This window comes from Oncorhynchus gorbuscha, linkage group LG21 (genome assembly GCF_021184085.1).
Source record: "Oncorhynchus gorbuscha isolate QuinsamMale2020 ecotype Even-year linkage group LG21, OgorEven_v1.0, whole genome shotgun sequence".
In the NCBI taxonomy this organism is placed as follows: domain Eukaryota; kingdom Metazoa; phylum Chordata; class Actinopteri; order Salmoniformes; family Salmonidae; genus Oncorhynchus; species Oncorhynchus gorbuscha.
Window position 1 is genome coordinate 59,508,337 of NC_060193.1, and position 21,159 is coordinate 59,529,495.

The 21,159-nt window shown below is 44.5% G+C and overlaps 1 protein-coding gene across 2 annotated transcripts; it reads left to right on the forward strand.

The window, feature by feature from the left end:
• The first annotated feature begins 455 nt into the window (after nt 1-455).
• On the forward strand, nt 456-16,942 carry LOC124008699 (adhesion G-protein coupled receptor G7-like). 2 transcript variants are annotated; one of them, XM_046320206.1, is made up of 15 exons: nt 456-522; nt 8,374-8,472; nt 8,589-8,698; nt 10,881-11,024; nt 11,144-11,229; nt 11,335-11,468; nt 11,682-11,795; nt 12,241-12,410; nt 12,943-13,095; nt 13,240-13,352; nt 13,849-14,180; nt 14,402-14,483; nt 14,900-15,058; nt 16,104-16,263; nt 16,509-16,942. In XM_046320206.1, the coding sequence occupies exons 1-15, from the start codon at nt 486-488 to the stop codon at nt 16,719-16,721; spliced, it is 2,106 nt and encodes a 701-aa protein (XP_046176162.1). In that variant the 5' UTR covers nt 456-485; the 3' UTR covers nt 16,722-16,942. The 2 variants fall into 2 exon arrangements, with proteins under 2 accessions (XP_046176162.1, XP_046176161.1); XM_046320205.1 differs by lacking the exon at nt 456-522 and having other exon boundaries at nt 8,062-8,472.
• The last annotated feature ends 4,217 nt before the right edge of the window (nt 16,943-21,159 follow it).

Below are 21,159 nucleotides of genomic sequence, written 5' to 3' on the forward strand. Positions count from 1 at the left end.
AAACCCTGTTCTAAAGAAGTATAACTTCTAATGTCCTCACATTATAATCCAGACCTCCAAGACACTTCCATTACTTTGTTTTATTCTTCAACTCTAATTAGGAGATCGAATTACACCTGCTCTAATGGAAAAAAGTTATGTTTACTTTACCTCCCAGCTGCAACCAAGAATGTTTTGCATAGAGAAGGGTAATGCTATTGGTTGACTGGTCCTCACAGTATCCATCCATGTCTATCTCATTTATTTATCCAGTCATGTCTGATCTATTTTCAAAGAATTTGTGTCATTGTCTTTACTGATCCTGTTGACAACATTGATTGTGTTGGAGCCAATGTACAGTACTTTCCCCTTAATTTCAACACTAAATAATTAACTGGTACCTGTACGTCAATGCGGACTCTGTAATAGGTGGAGCGCAGCATAAGACCAACATACGTCCTAATAATGTGCAGTCTGCTGACACTGGATGACTGGAAACAGCAGAGATGAAGGAGCTATGGGTTATGGTTGTCTTTGCTACAGGTACGACTTGCTCTATATTTGATTTATTCAGGGTGATTTAAGATGTTCAGATGTATGATGCTGTTAAGTTTGTTGTATGATTGAGAATTGCGTAACAAAATTGCTGTCACTGTCCAGATGTTCAAAAATGTATGATTCATTTAACTTGTCAATGGAATACTACCAATATATGACCTTACTGTTTTAACGTTGTGGTTAATGAATGTTAAAGTTTGTTTTATAATCAATGATTGATTGATGTTTTGTCTGTTTGCTGCTAGGGATACAATATCATCAATAAAGACATTGTTTCAGACTTTATTTTTATCCAAACACTATTTAGATGTATCGCTACGCCATTGTTTACAGACTGTGGATAGACTACTGTCAGGTCTCAGATACAGTTGATAACAGAGTAGCCTTTGCTATCAACTGTCTACCGTTTATTGGCAGTGATAATGACTTCTTTCTCTCATAAAGTACAGTAGGAATCATTTCTACACTGCTGAAGGCACAATGAAACTGGAACAGCATGGATCATCTGCTCTGATTATAGGAACTGACACTATGTTCCCTTGTTTATGTGGTTTACTGAGTTAATTCTCTTTTTTAAAGTCTCTTTATCACAGGGGAATCTCACCATATCATCTGTCATTCCAACCACCATTGACATAACTACCCCAACTACTGATGTCCTTTTAAACCCTGACACTCCAGCTAGTCCCCCACAAACTACCTACACTCCAACTACCGACACGCCAACTACTTACACTCCAACTACTGCTGCCCCTTTAACACCTGACCCTCCAACTACTGACTCTCCAACCGACACTCCAGGAGCCGACAATTCAGCAACCGACAGTCCAGCAACCGGCACTCCAATTACATACCCTCCAAATAGCGAGAATCCAACTACTGATCCTCCAACTACCGACTCTTCAACTACCGAATGTCCAACTACTGATACTCCAACTACCGACTTTCCAACTACCGACTCTCCAACAACCGACACACCAACTACCGGCATGCCAACTACCGACACTCAAGCTACAGTCACTAAAACTACCGACTGTCCAACTACCAACTGTCCAACTACTGACTGTTCAACTACTAACTGTCCAACAACCTACACATCAACATCTGACACTACAGCTACTGAAACTCCAGCAACCGACTCTAAAACTACTGATCCTCCAACTACCAACCCTCCAACTACTGACCTTCTCGCTACCGACCCTCCAGCTTCCGAAATATCATTAAAGTACTCTCCAAATACCAATTTACCAACTACCCACTATCCAACTACCGACTTTCCGACAACGGACACTCCAGAAACCGACACTCCAGCAAAAGACCTACAAGCAAACGACCTTCCAGTAACAGACTTTCCAACTTCCGATACTACAGCTACCAACACTCCAGCAGCCGACACTCCAGCAATCAACACTCTAGTAACCGACACTCCAACTGCCGAAACGCCAACTATCGACACTCCAACTCCTGAATGTCCACCTACTGACACTCCAATTACCGACTCTCCAACTACCGACACTCCAGCTACAGTCACTAAAACTACCAACTGTCCAACTACCGATTGTACAACTATCAACTTTCCAACAACTGACACTCCAGCAACCGACACACAAGCAACCGACATTCCAACTATCGAAATGCCAACTGCCAACACTCCAACTACCGAACGTCCAACTACTGACACTCCAATTACCAACTTTCCAACTACCAACACCCCAACTACTGATGTCCTTTTAAACCCTGACACTCCAGCTAGTCCCCCACGAACTACCTACACTCCAACTACCGACCCGCCAACTACTTACACTCCAACTACTGCTGCCCCTTTAACACCTGACCCTCCAACTACTGACTCTCCAACCGACACTCCAGGAGCCGACAATTCAGCAACCGACAGTCCAGCAACCGGCACTCCAATTACATACCCTCCAAATAGTGAGAATCCAACTACTGATCCTCCAACTACTGACTCTTCAACTACCGAATGTCCAACTACTGATACTCCAACTACCGACTTTCCAACTACCGACACTCCAACTATCGATACTCCAACTAACGACTCTCCAACAACCGACACACCAACTACCGGCATGCCAACTACCGACACTCAAGCTACAGTCACTAAAACTACCGACTGTCCAACTACCAACTGTCCAACTACCGACTGTTCAACTACTAACTGTCCAACAACCTACACATCAACATCTGACACTACAGCTACTGAAACTCCAGCAACCGACACTAAAACTACTGATCCTCCAACTATAGTCACTAAAACTATCAACTCTCCAACTACGGACTGTCCAACTACCGACAATCCAATTACCGACACTCCAACAACAGGCACGCTATCAACCGGCACGTCAACATCTGACACTACAGCAACCAACACTCCAGCAACCAACACTCCAGCAACGGACATTCCAACTACTGACACTCCAACTACTGGCTGTCCAACTACTGACTGTCCAACTACCGACTTCACCACTACTGACACTCCAAATACCGGCACGCTATCAACCGGCACACCGACATCTGACAAGCCAACAACCGACATGCCAACAACCGAGACGCCAACAACTGACATTCCAACTACCAACATTTCAACTACCGAAACGCCAAATATCGACACTCCAACTACTGAATGTCCACCTACTGACACTCCAATTACCGACTCTCCAACTACCGACACTCCAGCTACAGTCACTAAAACTACCAACTGTCCAACTACTGATTGCCCAACTATTAACTTTCCAACAACTGACACTCCAGAAACCGACACACAAGCAACCGACACTCCAACTACCGAAACGCCAACTGCCAACACTCCAACTACCAAATGTCCAACTACTGACACTCCAATTACCAACTTTCCAACTACCAACACTCCGACTATCGATACTCCAACTACCGACTCTCCAACTACCGACTCTCCAACAACAAACACTCCAACAACTGACACGCTATCAACCAGCACGCCAACAAACGACACGTCAACATCTGACACCACAGCTACCAACACTCCAGCAACCAACACTCCAGCAACACACTCTCCAACTACTGACACTCCAACTACAGTCACTAAAACTATCAACTCTCCAACTACCGACTGTCCAACTACCGACACTCCAATTACCGACACTCCAACAACAGGCACGCTATCAACCGGCACGCCAGCAACCGACACGTCAACATCTGACACTATAGCTACCAACACTCCAGCAACCAACATTCCAGCAACGGACATTCCAACTATCGACACTCCAACTACTGAATGTCCACCTACTGACACTCCAATTACCGACTTTCCAACTACCGACAGTCCAAATACCGGCACGCTATCAACCGGCACACCGACATCTGACTACCAACACGCCAACAACCGTCATGCCAACAACCGAGACGCCAACAACTGACATTCCAACTACCAACATCTCAACTACCGAAACGCCAACTATTGACACTCCAACTACTGAATGTCCACCTACTGACACTCCAACTACTGGCTGTCCAACTACCGACACTCCAATTACCGACACTCCAACAACAGGCACGCTATCAACCGGCACGCCAACAAACGACACGTCAACATCTGACACTACAGCTACCAACATTCCAGCAACGGACATTCCAACTACCGACGCTCCAACTACTGGCTGTCCAACTACTGACTGTCCAACTACCGACTTCACAACTACCGACACTCCAAATACCGACTTTCCAACTACCAACACTCCAACTATCGATACTCCAACTACCGACTCTCCAACAACCGACACTCCAACAACCGACACGCTATCAACCAGCACGCCAACAAACGACACGTCAACATCTGACACCACAGCTACCAACACTCCAGCAACCAACACTCCAGCAACACACACTCCAACTACTGACACTCCAACTACAGTCACTAAAACTATCAACTCTCCAACTACTGGCTGTCCAACTACCGACACTCCAATTACCGACACTCCAACAACAGGCACGCTATCAACCGGCAAGCCAACAACTGACACGTCAACATCTGACACTATAGCTACCAACACTCCAGCAACCAACACTCCAGCAACGGACATTCCAACTACTGACGCTCCAACTACCGACACTCCAAATACCGGCACGCTATCATCCGGCACACCGACATCTGACACGCCAACAACCGACATGCCAACAACCGAGACGCCAACAACTGACATTCCAACTACCAACATTTCAACTACCGAAACGCCAACTATCGACACTCCAACTACTGAATGTCCACCTACTGACACTCCAATTACCGACTCTCCAACTACCGACACTCCAGCTACAGTCACTAAAACTACCAACTGTCCAGCTACCGATTGTCCAACTACCAACTTTCCAACAACTGACACTCCAGCAACCGACACACAAGCATCCGACACTCCAAATACCGAAACACCAACTGCCAACACTCCAACTACCGAATGTCCATCTACTGACACTCCAATTACCGACTTTCCAACTACCAACACTCCAACTACCGACTCTCCAACAACCGACATTCCAACAACCGACACGCTATCAACCAGCATGCCAACAAACGACACGTCAACATCTGACACCACAGCTACCAACACTCCAGCAACCAACACTCCAGCAACACACTCTCCAACTACCGACGCTCCAACAACAAACACTCCAACAACCGACACGCTATCAACCAGCACGCCAACAAACGACACGTCAACATCTGACACCACAGCTACCAACACTCCAGCAACCAACACTCCAGCAACACACTCTCCAACTACTGACACTCCAACTACAGTCACTAAAACTATCAACTCTCCAGCTACCGACTGTCCAACTACCGACACTCCAATTACCGACACTCCAACAACAGGCACGCTATCAACCGGCATGCCAGCAACCGACACGTCAACATCTGACACTATAGCTACCAACACTCCAGCAACCAACACTCCAGCAACGGACATTCCAACTACCGACGCTCCAACTACTGGCTGTCCAACTACTGACTGTCCAACTACTGACTCTCCAACAACCGACACTCCAACAACCGACATGCTATCAACCAGCACACCAACAAACGACACGTCAACATCTGACACCACAGCTACCAACACTCCAGCAACCAACACTCCAGCAACACACACTCCAACTACTGACACTCCAACTACAGTCACTAAAACTATCAACTCTCCAACTACTGGCTGTCCAACTACCGACACTCCAATTACCGACACTCCAACAACAGGCACGCTATCAACCGGCACGCCAACAACCGACACGTCAACATCTGACACTATAGCTACCAACACTCCAGCAACCAACACTCCAGCAACGGACATTCCAACTACTGACGCTCCATCTACCGACACTCCAAATACCGACACGCTATCAACCTGCACACCGACATCTGACACGCCAACAACCGACATGCCAACAACCGAGACGCCAACAACTGACATTCCAACTACCAACATTTCAACTACCGAAACGCCAACTATCGACACTCCAACTACTGAATGTCCACCTACTGACACTCCAATTACCGACTCTCCAACTACCAACACTCCAGCTACAGTCACTAAAACTACCAACTGTCCAACTACCGATTGTCCAACTACCAACTTTCCAACAACTGACACTCCAGCAACCGACACACAAGCAACCGACACTCCAACTACCGAAACGCCAACTGCCAACACTCCAACTACCGAATGTCCATCTACTGACACTCCAATTACCGACTTTCCAACTACCAACACTCCAACTACCGACTCTCCAACAACCGACACTCCAACAACCGACACGCTATCAACCAGCATGCCAACAAACGACACGAACACGCACCATCAACCAGCACGCCTACAAACGACATGTCAACATCTGACACCACAGTTACCAACACTCCAGCAACCAACACTCCAGCAACACACACTCCAACTACTGATACTCCAACTACAGTCACTAAAACTATCAACTCTCCAAATACCGACACTCCAACTACCGACACTCCAATTACCGACACTCCAACAACAGGCACGCTATCAACCGGCACGCCAACAACCGACACGTCAACATCTGACACTACAGCTACCAACACTCCAGCAACCAACACTCCAGCAAAGGACATTCCAACTACCAACTCTCCAACTACTGACACTCCAACTACTGGCTGTCCAACTACTGACTGTCTAACTACCGACTTCACAACTACCGACACTCCAAATACCGGCACGCTATCAACCGGCACACCGACATCTGACACGCCAACAACCGACATGCCAACAACCGAGACGCCAACAACTGACACTCCAACTACTGAATGTCCACCTACTGACATTCCAATTACCGACTCTGCAACTACCGACACTCCAGCTACAGTCACTATAACTACCAACTGTCCAACTACCGATTGTCCAACTACCGACTTTCCAACAACTGACACTCCAGCAACCGACACACAAGCAACCGACACTCCAACTACCGAAACGCCAACTGCCAACACTCCAACTACCGAATGTCCAACTACTGACACTCCAATTACCGACTTTCCAACTACCAACACTCCAACTATCGATACTCCAACTACCGACTCTCCAACTACCGACTCTCCAACAACCGACACTCCAACAACCGATACACTATCAGCCAGCACACCAACAAACGACACGTCAACATCTGACACCACAGCTACCAACACTACAGCTACCAACACTCCAGCAACCAACACTCCAGCAACGGACATTCCAACTACCGACGCTCCAACTACTGACACTCCAACTACTGGCTGTCCACCTACTGACACTCCAATTACCGACTCTCCAATTACCGACACTCCAACAACAGGCACACTATCAACCGGCACGCCAGCAACCGACACGTCAACATCTGACACTATAGCTACCAACACTCCAGCAACCAACACTCCAGCAACGGACATTCCAACTACTGACGCTCCAACTACTGACACTCCAACTACTGGCTGTCCAACTACTGACTGTCCAAAAACCGACTTCACAACTACCGACACTCCAAATACCGGCACGCTATCAACCGGCACACCGATATCTGACACGCCAACAACTGACATGCCAACAACCGAGACGCCAACAACTGACATTCCAACTACCAACATTTTAACTACTGAACATACTTGGTGTGGACCAATTACCACTCCCCCCATCACCTCTCCCACCACCAGCTTTCCCACCACCAAATCTCCCACAACTTCTACCACCACCCCCACCCCCACCACAACCTCTACCACCACCCCCACCATCACCTCTCCCACCAGACCCTCTCCCACCACCATCTCTCCCACCACCCCCACCACCATCTCTCCCACCACCACCTCTACCACACACTCTCCCACCACCTCTACCACCACCTCCACCACCACCTCTCCCACCACCACCTCTCCCACAATTCCTACCACCAACTCTCCCACCATCTCTACCACCACCCTCAACATCATCTCTCCTACCACCACCTCTCCCACAATCCCATCCACCACCTCTCCCACCACAACATTTCCCACAATCCCCACCACCACCTCTCCTACAGTCCCCACCACCACCTCTCCCACCACCATCACCTCTCCCACCACCATCTCTCCCACCACCTCTCCCACCACCACCTCGACCACCACCCCTCCTCTGGTCTGTATCAACGGTGGTAAGCTACAGAGTCAAGTTTGTATCTGTCCTGATGAGTGGACTGGAGAGACCTGTTCAGATGGTACATTCACAGTACACACCACTACACTACTATACCTAACCCTGGATCTCACATTCAGAATGTATATTTCATGTTTGCATGTTGAAATTTATTTTAATTCGATAGGGAATTTCTGCAATTCAATCATCAAGGGTGGATTCTCCTTCCCAAGAACACCGGTTGGCTGGTTTGCTTATTCAAACGTGTTTTGTGATAAGAAGACAAGTATGTTACTTTTATTCACCTAAAATGAAACCATTTGATTATCTTGTTACAATCCTAATTAATCTTGTATTAGGTAAAACAAAACCTTGACCCTCTTTTTGTCTTGTTTCCTCCAGCTGGTTTACCAAAAGCCTCAGCAAGATGTTTGAATGACACCGGCTCTCCAATGTTTGGTCCTCTTCACATTCTGCAGTGTGAAATAACCCTCAGTGACATTCAAGGAAATGTAAGTCAATAGGCATATTTTTTATGATCCTGATTTATGACCCGTCTTGATTTAGTGTTCTTCTGTCTTTGGGTCAATTACCTAAAACCAACTCAACTACCTCATACCTCAATGCAAATCAAATCAAATTTTATTTGTCACATACACATGGTTAGCAGATGTTAGTGCGAGTGTAGCGAAATGCTTGTGCTTCTAGTTCCGACAATGCAGTAATAACCAACAAGTAATCTAGCTAACAATTCCAAAACTACTACCTTATAGACACAAGTGTAAGGGGATAAAGAATATGCACATAAAGATATATGAATGAGTGATGGTACAGAGCGGCATAGGCAAGATACAGTAGATGGTATTGAGTGCAGTATATACATATGAGATGAGTATGTAAACAAAGTGGCATAGTTAAAGTGGCTAGTGATACATGTATTACATAAGGATGCAGTAGATGATATAGAGTACAGTATATACGTATACATATGAGATGAATAATGTAGGGTATGTAAACATTATATTAGGTAGCATTGTTTAAAGTGGCTAGTGATATATTTTACATCATTTCCCATCAATTCCCATTATTAAAGTGGCTGGAGTTGAGTCAGTGTGTTGGCAGCAGCCACTCAATGTTATTGGTGGCTGTTTAACAGTCTGATGGCCTTGAGATAGAAGCTGTTTTTCAGGCTCTCTGTCCCAGCTTTGATGCACCTGTACTGACCTCGCTTTCTGGATGATAGCGGGGTGAACAGGCAGTGGCTCGGGGGGTTGTTGTCCTTTATGATCTTTATGGCCTTCCTGTGACATCGGGTGGTGTAGGTGTCCTGGAGGGCAGGTAGTTTGCCCCCGGTGATGCGTTGTGCAGACCTCACTACCCTCTGGAGAGCAGTTGCCGTACCAGGCGGTGATACAGCCCGACAGGATGCTCTCGATTGTGCATCTGTAGAAGTTTGTGAGTGCTTTTGGTGACAAGCCAAATTTCTTCAGCCTCTTGAGGTTGAAGAGGCGCTGCTGCGCCTTCTTCACGATGCTGTCTGTGTGGGTGGACCAATTCAGTTTGTCTGTGATGTGTACGCCGAGGAACTTAAAACTTACTACCCTCTCCACTACTGTTCCATCGATGTGGATAGGGGGGTGTTCCCTCTGCTGTTTCCTGAAGTCCACAATCATCTCCTTAGTTTTGTTGACGTTGAGTGTGAGGTTATTTTCCTGACACCACACTCCGAGGGCCCTCACGTCCTCCCTGTAGGCCGTCTCGTCGTTGTTGGTAATCAAGCCTACCACTGTTGTGTCGTCCGCAAACTTGATGATTGAGTTGGAGGCGTGCGTGGCCACGCATTCGTGGGTGAACAGGGATTACAGGAGAGGGCTCAGAACGCACCCTTGTGGGACCCCAGTGTTGAGGATCAGCAGGGTGGAGATGTTGTTGCCTACCCTCACCACCTGGGGGCGGCCCGTCAGGAAGTCCAGTACCCAGTTGCACAGTGTGCAGTGTGGTTGAGATTGCATCGTCTGTGGACCTATTTGGGCGGTAAGCAAATTGGAGTGGGTCTAGGGTGTCAGGTAGGGTGGAGGTGATATGGTCCTTGACTAGTCTCTCAAAGCACTTCATGATGACGGAAGTGAGTGCTACGGGGCGGTAGTCGTTTAGCTCAGTTACCTTAACTTTCTTGGGAACAAGAACAATGGTGGCCCTCTTGAAGCATGTGGGAACAACAGACTGGGATAGGGATTGACTCGATACTCGTACTCCCTGTATACAGCTTCGTTGTTGTTATTTTATTGTGTTACTCTTTCCTCAGGTGCTAATTTTGATACTTTTTACCTCTGCATTATTGGGTTGTAAGTGAGCATTTCACAGTAAAGTCTACATCTGCTGTATTTGGCCCCTGTGACAAATCAAATTTGATTTACAGTTATTATCATGAGGAGTCCATCTTACAGTTTGAACACCTGGCTTTCACCTTCAACTCATGTATTCTGTTCTTTTACTCTGCTTAACAGTTGTTGATGAACATAATTGTTTTATTTCTTGTGTTTTACATTACATTGAATTTGCATGCATTTGCATATATTTTTGTACTTTTTTGTACTGTCCCCCGTTTGGAATTGAACCCACAACCCTGGCATTGCAAAGTGCCTTGCTCTAGTAAAATCAAATGAATAAAAATCCTTCTCTGTTCCTATTCAGATCTCTAGCAGTTCAGGTGATTTACTACAGTTAGCCTTCAGTACTCAGATCCTGACCTACCAAAAACATCAGTTGTCAGCTGACAACATCACCACAGCAGCTCAGATTGCTAACACACTGCTTCAGTCTGCAAAAATCACAGAGGTATAACATGTTTTGAAATCAAGTCGTGAACTATGACATGTTCTGGTGAGAAACGTGAGGTTGCTACTGCAGTGATTTGAACACTTGAGGTTCATCCCCTGGTTTTGATCATGTTGCAGGACATCGCAGTGGCAGCTATAACTACCATCAGTCAGCTGCTGAATGCCAGTGAGGAGAGTACACAGGAGAGAGACGCTGTCCAGAGGTATGTGTGTTTGTGTTACTGCATACGTTTGATTTTATGTGTGTATGTCTGCCTCTGCGTGTCTGCATGTGCATGTAAACAAATGTTTTTATGTTTCTCTCCCAGCCTCACAGAGACCCTGGAGATTTTCTCCCTGGACCAGCACAATAATGTGTCCTTGGTGGTTCAGCCCAACCTGGCAGTCCAGTCTGTCCAAGTACCAAGTGACTCAGTAGGGATCCAGTTTACTGCTCTGACTGGTGAGTGAGACTGCTAGTGAACCTGCACACTGTAATTTAAAGTGATAATTTGTATCTGTGTTAAAATACCACACTGGTTCAAACAAAAAAACAATTCAAATGTTTCTCCTCTGTTGGTCAGTAAGGTTTGGTATGGATCACAGACAAATACAGAAGTAACACTATATATTGCTCTGCTTTAAATTGCTAAATCAAATAGATCTCCTTCTCCAGGAAGTTCTGGCAATTTTGTGGCCAAAAGAATTCATCTCAACATCAATACCTCTGAACTGATAGCTGACAAAGGAGGTTCTACCGATGTCCAGATTGTTATCAAATTCCCTCCAGGTGAGCCAATGTTGGTATACAAACATAGTGTATAAACTCAAGCTTCAATTTCCTTGTTTAGGTTTCACTGAGAGAACTTAACTGCTCTTTGTGGTTGTGGAAATCAGGTAAGCAGTGTCAGATGAGATATGGATAAGTAAACTAATGATCAGTAATTTGGCTTTCACGATAAGCCTACAAGGTAAGGTCAAGCTACTCATGTATATAAAGTCCTGTGAAAAACATTCTCTCTCTCTCAAACACGCTCAATTAAATTCAAAGGGTGTTATTGGCATGGGAAACATATATTCACATTGCCAAAGCTAGTGAAATAGATAATAAACAAAGGTGAAAAAATGAACTGTAAACATTACATTCACAAAAGTTTCAATGGAATAGAGACATTTCAAATGTAATATTATGGTTATGTAGTGTTTTAACGATGTCTCTCTCTCTCTCCACTCAGTTTTACGTAGTAAAAACACAAACTACTCCATTGGTTTTGTGCTCTACCAAAACGACCAGTTCTTCAGGTCCAAGGCTTTCAGAGCTTCTTCAGGCACCAGCAGAAGGGTCATCTCTGCTAACCTGGGACAAGTGTCTGGGTTACATGTTGAGATGCTCTTCAAGCCCACAGTAAGATTTATCTTGGAATCAGTAAACACATAGTGGTCCAAATTCTCTGGGACACATAATGGGAGGTTATCCATTATCTAAGTCAGGGGTTAGGCAGCACAGTTCCTGGAGTGCCGCAGGTATTACAGGATGTTGTTCCAACTAGGCACTTCATCTGACCAACTGAGCTATTTGTTCAGTTCAGTGATTGCCTAAAGTCAGCACACCTGGTCTTCCAGGTCGTTTAAATCAAAACAGGATGTGCCTGTGGCCCTCCAGGACCAGGGTTGCCTACCCTTGATCTAAGATATCCATTGATGCTTATCAGCCATAAGGAACAAGGAAGCATATTTTGGCCAGTGAACAAGGAAGCACATGTTGTATTGTATATAATATGATGAATAAAATATCTTTTTTAATCTCACATGTGCTTAATAACCTGTTATACTTCACAATTTCCTTTATGATTATTATTTTTAAATTAAGAATACTGTGAATGCATATGTTTTTCTGAAGGCTTTACAGTGAGTTTGTTTCTGTTCTCACTTCTCAGGCTGTTCCCAACACCTCCCTCCATGACTTTGCCTGTGTGTCATGGAACTACACGTTGAAAGACTGGAGCACCTTTGGCTGCTCCAAAGTCAACCACTCAGAAGACGGCCTGCGTTGTTTCTGTAATCACACCACTAACTTTGCTGTGCTGATGGTGAGTAGCTAGCTGCCTTCATCTCCCTTTTACGAACCACACTCTGACATATCTTATACATCATTAGCAGGATCCAGACACATGAGGGCAATGACTTTCTATATGACTGTGACAGAAACATATTTTTTTATGTTCTTTCTACAGTCGTTCAGGAGGGATTTTAAATACGCTGAAGCGCTAAACTGGATCACCATATTGGGATGCTCCATGTCCATCATAGGGTTGAGTTTAACAATAACATTCCAGATGGTCACCAGGTAAGATCCTAGAGGGTTTCAGAACCAATTCAAAATATACAGTAACATTCCAGATGGTGACCAGGTAAGATCCTAGATTCAAAATATACAATAACATTCCAGATGGTGACCAGGTAAGATCCTACAGGGTTCCAGAACCAATTCAAAATATACAGTAACATTCCAGATGGTGACCAGGTAAGATCCTACAGGGTTCCAGAACCAATTCAAAATATACAGTAACATTCCAGATGGTGACCAGGTAAGATCCTAGAGGGTTCCAGAACCAATTCAAAATATACAGTAACATTCCAGATCGTGACCCGATAAGATCCTACAGGGTTCCAGAACCAATTCAAAATATTGGGTGCTTCTCAACAGTGTAAAGAAGCCCTTTGTCTGATCCAACAGGACTTGATAGGTGAAACCATTATAAAACCCACTATCAATGAACCAACACACCCATAGCTACACATATAACTTCCCTAACATAGTGTTGTCTGCCTCCTGTCCCCAGGAAATCACGCAAAACCAACCCAACAGTCCTCTTAGTGAGCGTCTGCGTGTGTCTCCTGATCTTCACCCTCCTCTTCATGTTGGGAGTGGACAACCTTCATAAACAGCTGGACAAACCTGAAATACTCGAGGACAACGTTCTCCCCCCGTCCGACACACACACGGAGCAGGACAGAGGGCCCTGTACTGCAGTGGCAGTCCTGCTGCAGTACTTCCTGTTGGGGACGTTCACCTGGAACACGCTGTTCGCCACACATATCTTCCTGATGATCAGAAACAGCCTGGCCACCAGCCCATCACACTTCACAGCCTATACCATGGCCATCGGATGGGGTAGGACAGCATGGAGAAAAATACATGATTTTGTTGTTTCAGAAGCTTTGGCTGACATTATACCTGGGCTCCTTGAACCAAAACTAATGCTAGGTGATATTTTCAGGCTCTAGTTAGCCTGAAATAGAACTTAAAAACAACTTGTATAGAGGATGTATGTGTAGTGTATATTTCTGCATGCAAATCTACCAGGAAAAACAACATCATTCTCTGTCTTTTAGGACTGCCTGCAGTTGTGGTGGCCCTCACCTTAGGAATTAGTTACAGAGTGGATGATCCACTGGGTTACAGGCAGGAGGAATTGTGAGTCAATACTACTACTGTACTACTTCTCTGTACTGGATTGTACCATCCTATACTGTATTATACTATACTGAACTGTACTATACTATACTACTTCTGTATTACTTCACTGTACTGTACTATACTATCACAACTATACCTGAGTACTGCTTTGTGCTGTACAGCAAATTTCTTTATCTGTGGTTATTACATAATAGGTTCATTTTGAATTAAAGTGGGGTAATTGATTATCCCTGTCAGTTTTTGTATACATGTTTATTATGCATGTGAATAATTGGCAATATTAAAAGTAAAAAATATAGATAGAGTATATTATGAATGATCATTTTTCTTCATAGTTTCTTGTTTACTTATGCTACCCACCAGGTTTGATTAAAACCACGTTCTGCAAATAACTCATTAATTTGACCTCTCAGTTGCTGGCTTGCTGCCCTCGATCCAAAGGGGAACTTTGACTTCAAGCTGCCAATGTTTTGGGGGTTCCTGATACCTGTGGCGTTCATGCTTATGTTCAACACAGTGATGTTGGTATATTTTGCAGTTACAACGTGCAAGACCAACCCACATTTAACTAGGTAACATTAATCAGTCTTGATTTTAAATGCTTACTAATGAGCTTAATTGTTAATTGTCTTTTAATGAAAAGCTTGTTATAAATCCAATGTATTTTACTATTATTAATTCAGTCAATAGTAAACAAATCATCAAATTGAATTAGCACTGTGCTCTCACACACTGGAAGTCACATGTTCTTCTACCACAGCATTACAGCAATCTATTTCAGCAGTCTATTTCAGCAGTCTATTACAACAGTCTATTACAGCAGTCTATTACAACAGTCTATTACAGCAATCTATTACAACAGTCTATTTCAGCAGTCTATTACAACAGTCTATTACAGCAATCTATTACAACAGTCTATTACAGCAATCTATTACAACAGTCTATTACAGCAATCTATTACAACAGTCTATTTCAGCAGTCTATTTCAGCAATCTATTACAACAATCTATTTCAGCAGTCTATTACAGCAATCTATTACAACAGTCTATTTCAGCAGTCTATTTCAGCAATCTATTACAACAGTCTATTACAGCAATCTATTACAACAGTCTATTTCAGCAGTCTATTTCAGCAATCTATTACAACAATCTATTTCAGCAGTCTATTACAGCAGTCTATTTCAGCAATCTATTACAACAGTCTATTACAACAGTCTATTTCAGCAGTCTATTTCAGCAGTCTATTACAACAGTCTATTACAGTCTATTTCTATTTCAGCAGTCTATTTCACAACATTACAACAATCTATTTCAGCAGTCTATTACAGCAGTCTATTTCAGCAGTCTATTACAACAGTCTATTTCAGCAGTCTATTACAACAGTCTATTTCAGCAGTCTATTACAACAGTCTATTACAGCAGTCTATTTCAGCAATCTATTACAACAGTCTATTTCAGCAGTCTATTACAACAGTCTATTTCAGCAGTCTATTACAACAGTCTATTTCAGCAGTCTATTACAACAGTCTATTTCAGCAGTCTATTACAGCAGTCTATTTCAGCAGTCTATTACAACAGTCTATTACAGCAATCTAAGTATGTTGGTTATGTTTCCCAGTACAAGACACACATCGATGAAGAAGAAGTTCCTCAGTAGCTTCTCTCTGGCTGTGGTGCTCGGTCTCTCCTGGATCCTGGGCTATCTGTTGCTCATTCCACAGAACCAGACCATGTACACCATACTCAACATCTCCTTCTGTGTTCTCACCACCACTCAGGTAGTAAACGTATGCACTCACTACTGTAAGTCACTCTGGATAAGAGCGTCTCCTAAATGACTCAAATGTAAACTAGAAATACTAGTGTCTATTGTACCACAGAATCCAGGCATGAATTACAATTAGACACCTACTAAACATAAATAAATTGAGCTGGTCTTTATGGAAACGCTACCTTTTGTTTGCCCTTGTGTGTTCCTGAAATTACTTGATAACATCTTTGTGTTTTTGCTTTGTCTCCACAGGGCTTGCAGATTTTCATTTTGTTCACAGCGAGAACAGCAATTTTCAAGAAAAAGATGTCAAGTGCTTTGAAATCTGTCTCAAGCGCTGGGATCCCTCTTCACACTAGGAAGTTCAGTCTATGGCGAGGCGAGCACAGTGATAAAGTAGAATCATACACACAGCAGGGCACTGATCTGTCATTTCCACCTTGGTCCACACAGACATCTAGCTGATGGGCAGTAAGTTTAACCTCTGTTGTAAAATATCTCATATACCTCCACTATTTTCCTATAATATACAGTATAATACACACAACATTTTGTATCAACGTATATTCACTGCGAATTCCCTCAGAAGTTGTGTTGTCCAATGATTTTTTGCATAAATACCGTATATCCTGAACATTTGTTCTTTATAAAATGTTACTGTTTTAATTAAATCTTTAATCATTCTCTTTTAAGCGGATGTTTGTAGTTATTCATAGTGAGAAAAAACACAATTTTACACAATATCTCTGAAAATAGATTTAGACAGTGTAGCCCAGGGGTGTCAAACAAATGTTCCCCTCAGGCCACATTTGGTCATTACCGAGGTCAGATGGGACTGTACAGCACAGGAAGCAAGCTGCAGCTGGCAGTTACATCTGTGGTAGAGGACTAGAAGGCAACAAAAGCATGTCAGCCTATGATGCTGCGGGACAGAAAGGATGAGAGGGTTCGACAGGCAGAGATTGTGGTCGGTGGTCGCAAGTGATAAACCAGCGGAGCACTCAGGGAGGCGGAGGAACAGCAAACCAATATAGACTGGTTCTGGGATGCACAACCTGGTCAAGCTGGAAGAAAGCAGATCCAAAGGAGTGATGTGGTGCAGAGGGAGATATGAAATACTGAGGAAGAAAACAGGGAGGTATGAAACACTGAGGAAGAAAACAGGGAGGTATGAAACACTGAGGAAGAAAGCAGGCATGTCAGAGGAAGGTCTGAAAGACTGAGGAAGAAAGCAGGCTTGTCAGAGGGAGGTATGAAAGGTTGAGGAAGAAAGCAGGCTTGTCAGAGGGAGATATGAAAGGTTGAGGAAGAAAGCAGGCATGTCAGAGGGAGGTCGAGGAAGAAAGCAGGCTTGTCAAAAATGAAAGGTTGACAGCAGCTGGACATGCTGGGGGACATGCTGGACATGCTGGACATGCTGGACATGCTGGGGGACATGCTGGACATGCTGGGGGACATGCTGGGGGACATGTTGGGGGACATGCTGGACATGCTCGGGGACATGCTGGACATGCTGGGGGATATGCTGGACATGCTGGGGGACATTCTGGACATGCTGGGGGACATGCTGGACATGCTGGACATGCTCGGGGACATGCTGGACATGCTGGGGGACATGCTGGGGGACATGCTGGACATGCTGGGGGACATGCTGGACATGCTGGACATGCTGAGGGACATTCTGGACATGCTGGGGGACATGCTGGGGGACATGCTGGACATGCTGGGGGACATGCTGGACATGTTGGACATACTGGGGGACATGCTGGACATGCTGGGGGACAAGCTGGACATGCTGGACATGCTGGGGGACATGATGGACATGCTGGACATGCTGGGGGACATGCTGGACATGCTGGGTGACAAGCTGGACATGCTGGACATGCTGGGGGACAAGCTGGACATGCTGGACATGCTGGGGGACATGCTGGACATGCTGGACATGCTGGGGGACATGCTGGACATGCTGGGGGACATGCTGGACATGCTGGGGGACATGCTGGACATGCTGGACATGCTGGGGGACATGCTGGACATGCTGGACATGCTGGGGGACATGCTGGACATGCTGGGGGACATGCTGGGGGACATGCTGTACATGTTGGGGGAACGGTGTGATGGTGTTTGCGTACTTTTCTGGTGACACTGTCTGTGATTTGCTTATAATTCAATTCATAAGAGAATTATGTTCGCCAGGTACATCACCCAATTTAATTATTTTACTCTCAGTCTGCAAACCAGAATTTGTAAGATCCTGGTCGAATGAAACAGACGGGGGCCCAGCTAAATGGTCAAAAAGTTCTGAAGTCAAGAATAGAAATCAATTCATTTTATACTGACTTCTCACGCCCACACATACACACAAACATACGCACACACACACAAACATACGCACACACATGTCCTGCTACGCACACACTGTCTGTCTCACTTCCCAGCCGACAGAGATAGTGACTTTGTCCTTAAGACGTACTCCCCAAGACGTTCTCTCCCAAATCTCCAGTCAGGTCGGCACCAAGCTCAGACAGTCTGTGTTTAAAATACCATAAAGGCATATTGTTTTACCCTAATTCTGACTCAGACTACACATTTATTGATTATGATTTTATACATTCTAATTAATTCCATACAATTAAATGTTTCAGGGTGGAATATTCTAATCATTCAATTAACAGACAATTCTCACCTATCAGACAGTTATCCATCATCCCATCTGATTCCCACTTAGTGGGATTATCATTTGTTTTTCAACAGGGCAATGACGCAACACACCTCCAGCCTTTGTAAGGGCTATTTGACTAAGGAGAGTGATGGAGTGCTGCATTAGATGATCTGGCCTCCCGACCTCAACCCGATTGAGATGATTTGGGATGAGTTGGACCGCAGAGTGAAGGAAAAGCAACCGACAAGTGCTCAGCATATGTGGGATGTCGTGTCTGGACTATTATTTATATCAAATCAGTTCTCTAGGTTTAATTAACCAGGGCAAGGTGACTTGAAACATGACCGAATACAAACTGTGTAGCTATTCCCTCCGCAAGGCAATCAAACAAGCTAAGTGTAAGTATAGAGACAAAGTAGAGTCACAATTCAATGACTCAGACACAAGAGGTATGTTGCAGGGTCGTCAGTCAATCATGGATTACAAAAAGAAAACCAGCCCCGTCGCGGACCAGGATGGCTTGATCCCAGACAGACTAAACAACTTCTTTGCTCGCTTTGAGGACAATACAGTGCCACTGACACGGCCCACTACCAAAACCTGCGGACTCTCCTTCACTACAGCCGACGTGAGTAAAACATTTAAACGTGTTAACCCTCGCAAGGCTGCAGGCCCAGACAGCATCCCCAGCCGCGTCCTCAGAGCATGCGCAGACCAGCTGGCTGTTGTGTTTACGGACATATTCAATCAATCCTTATCCCAGTCTGCTGTCAGTACATGCTTCAAGAGGGACACCATTGTTCCTGTTCCCAAGAAAGCTAAGGTAACTGAGCTAAACGACTACCTCCCCGTATAACTCACTTCCGTCATCATGAAGTGCTTTAAGAGACTATTCAAGGACCATATCACCTCCACCCTACCTGACACCCTAGACCCACTCCAATTTGCTTACCGCCCCAATAGGTTCACAGACAACGCAATCGCAACCACACTGCACACTGCCCTAACCCATCTGGACAAGAGGAATACCTATGTGAGAATGCTGTTCATCGACGATAGCTCAGCATTTAACACCATAGTACCCTCCAAACTCGTCATCAAGCTAGAAACCCTGTATCACCGCCTGATACGGCAACTGCTCCACCCACAACCATAAGGCTCTCCAGAGGGTAATGAGGTCTGCACAATGCATCACCGGGGGCAAACTACCTGCCCTCCAGGACACCTACACCACCCGATGTCACAGGAAGGCCATAAAGATCATCAAGGACAACAACCACCCGAGCCACTGCCTGTTCACCCCACTATCATCCAGAAGGTGAGGTCAGTTCAGGTGCATCAAAGCAGAGACAGAGAGACTGAAAAACTTATATCGCAAGGCCATCAGACTGTTTAACAGCCACCACCAACATTGAGTGGCTGCTGCCAACACACTGACTCAACTCCAGCCACTTTGATAATGGAAAAATTGATGTAAAAATGTATCACTAGCCACTTTAAACAATGCCACTTAATATAATGTTTACATACCCTACATTACTCATCTCATATGTATATACTGTACTCGATACCATCTACTGCATCTTGCCTATGCCGTTCTGTACCACACTCATTCATATATTTTTATGTACATATTCTTCATCCATTTACACTTGTGTGTATAAGGTAGTTGTTGTGAAATTGTTAGGTTAGATTTTTAGTTGGTTTATTACTGCATTGTCGGAACTAGAAGCACAAGCATTTCGCTACACTAGCATTAACATCTGCTAACCATGTGTATGTGACAAATAACATTTGATTTGATTTGATTTATTACGTGATTAAACTAATAATGTAAACATTAATTAACTAGGAAGTCGGGGCACCACGGAAAATGTTGAGATTTACAGTCGTAATTTTCTGAATACAACTCTTCAGATATTTTAATATCTAATCAATTCCAGTCTATCAATTAATTATTATTTCCTCCTCAGTTCTCATTACTGAACGTCGCAAACGCTTGGATATCTGAACAAACTCTAGCCTAAATCATGAATCAGCGATATACAAATTGGCTTAATTATTTATTCACTAACTAACTAAATAATCACACCGAATTACATAACAAACAAACAGTAGATACTTGGGTTACCACATTATACAAAGAACATGTCCCTAGTGGACAAAGCCGATATGACGGATTCAAAGACAAAGAGAAGGGGTGGGGACTGAGAAAGAGCGGGAAAGACTAAATGGATTCAC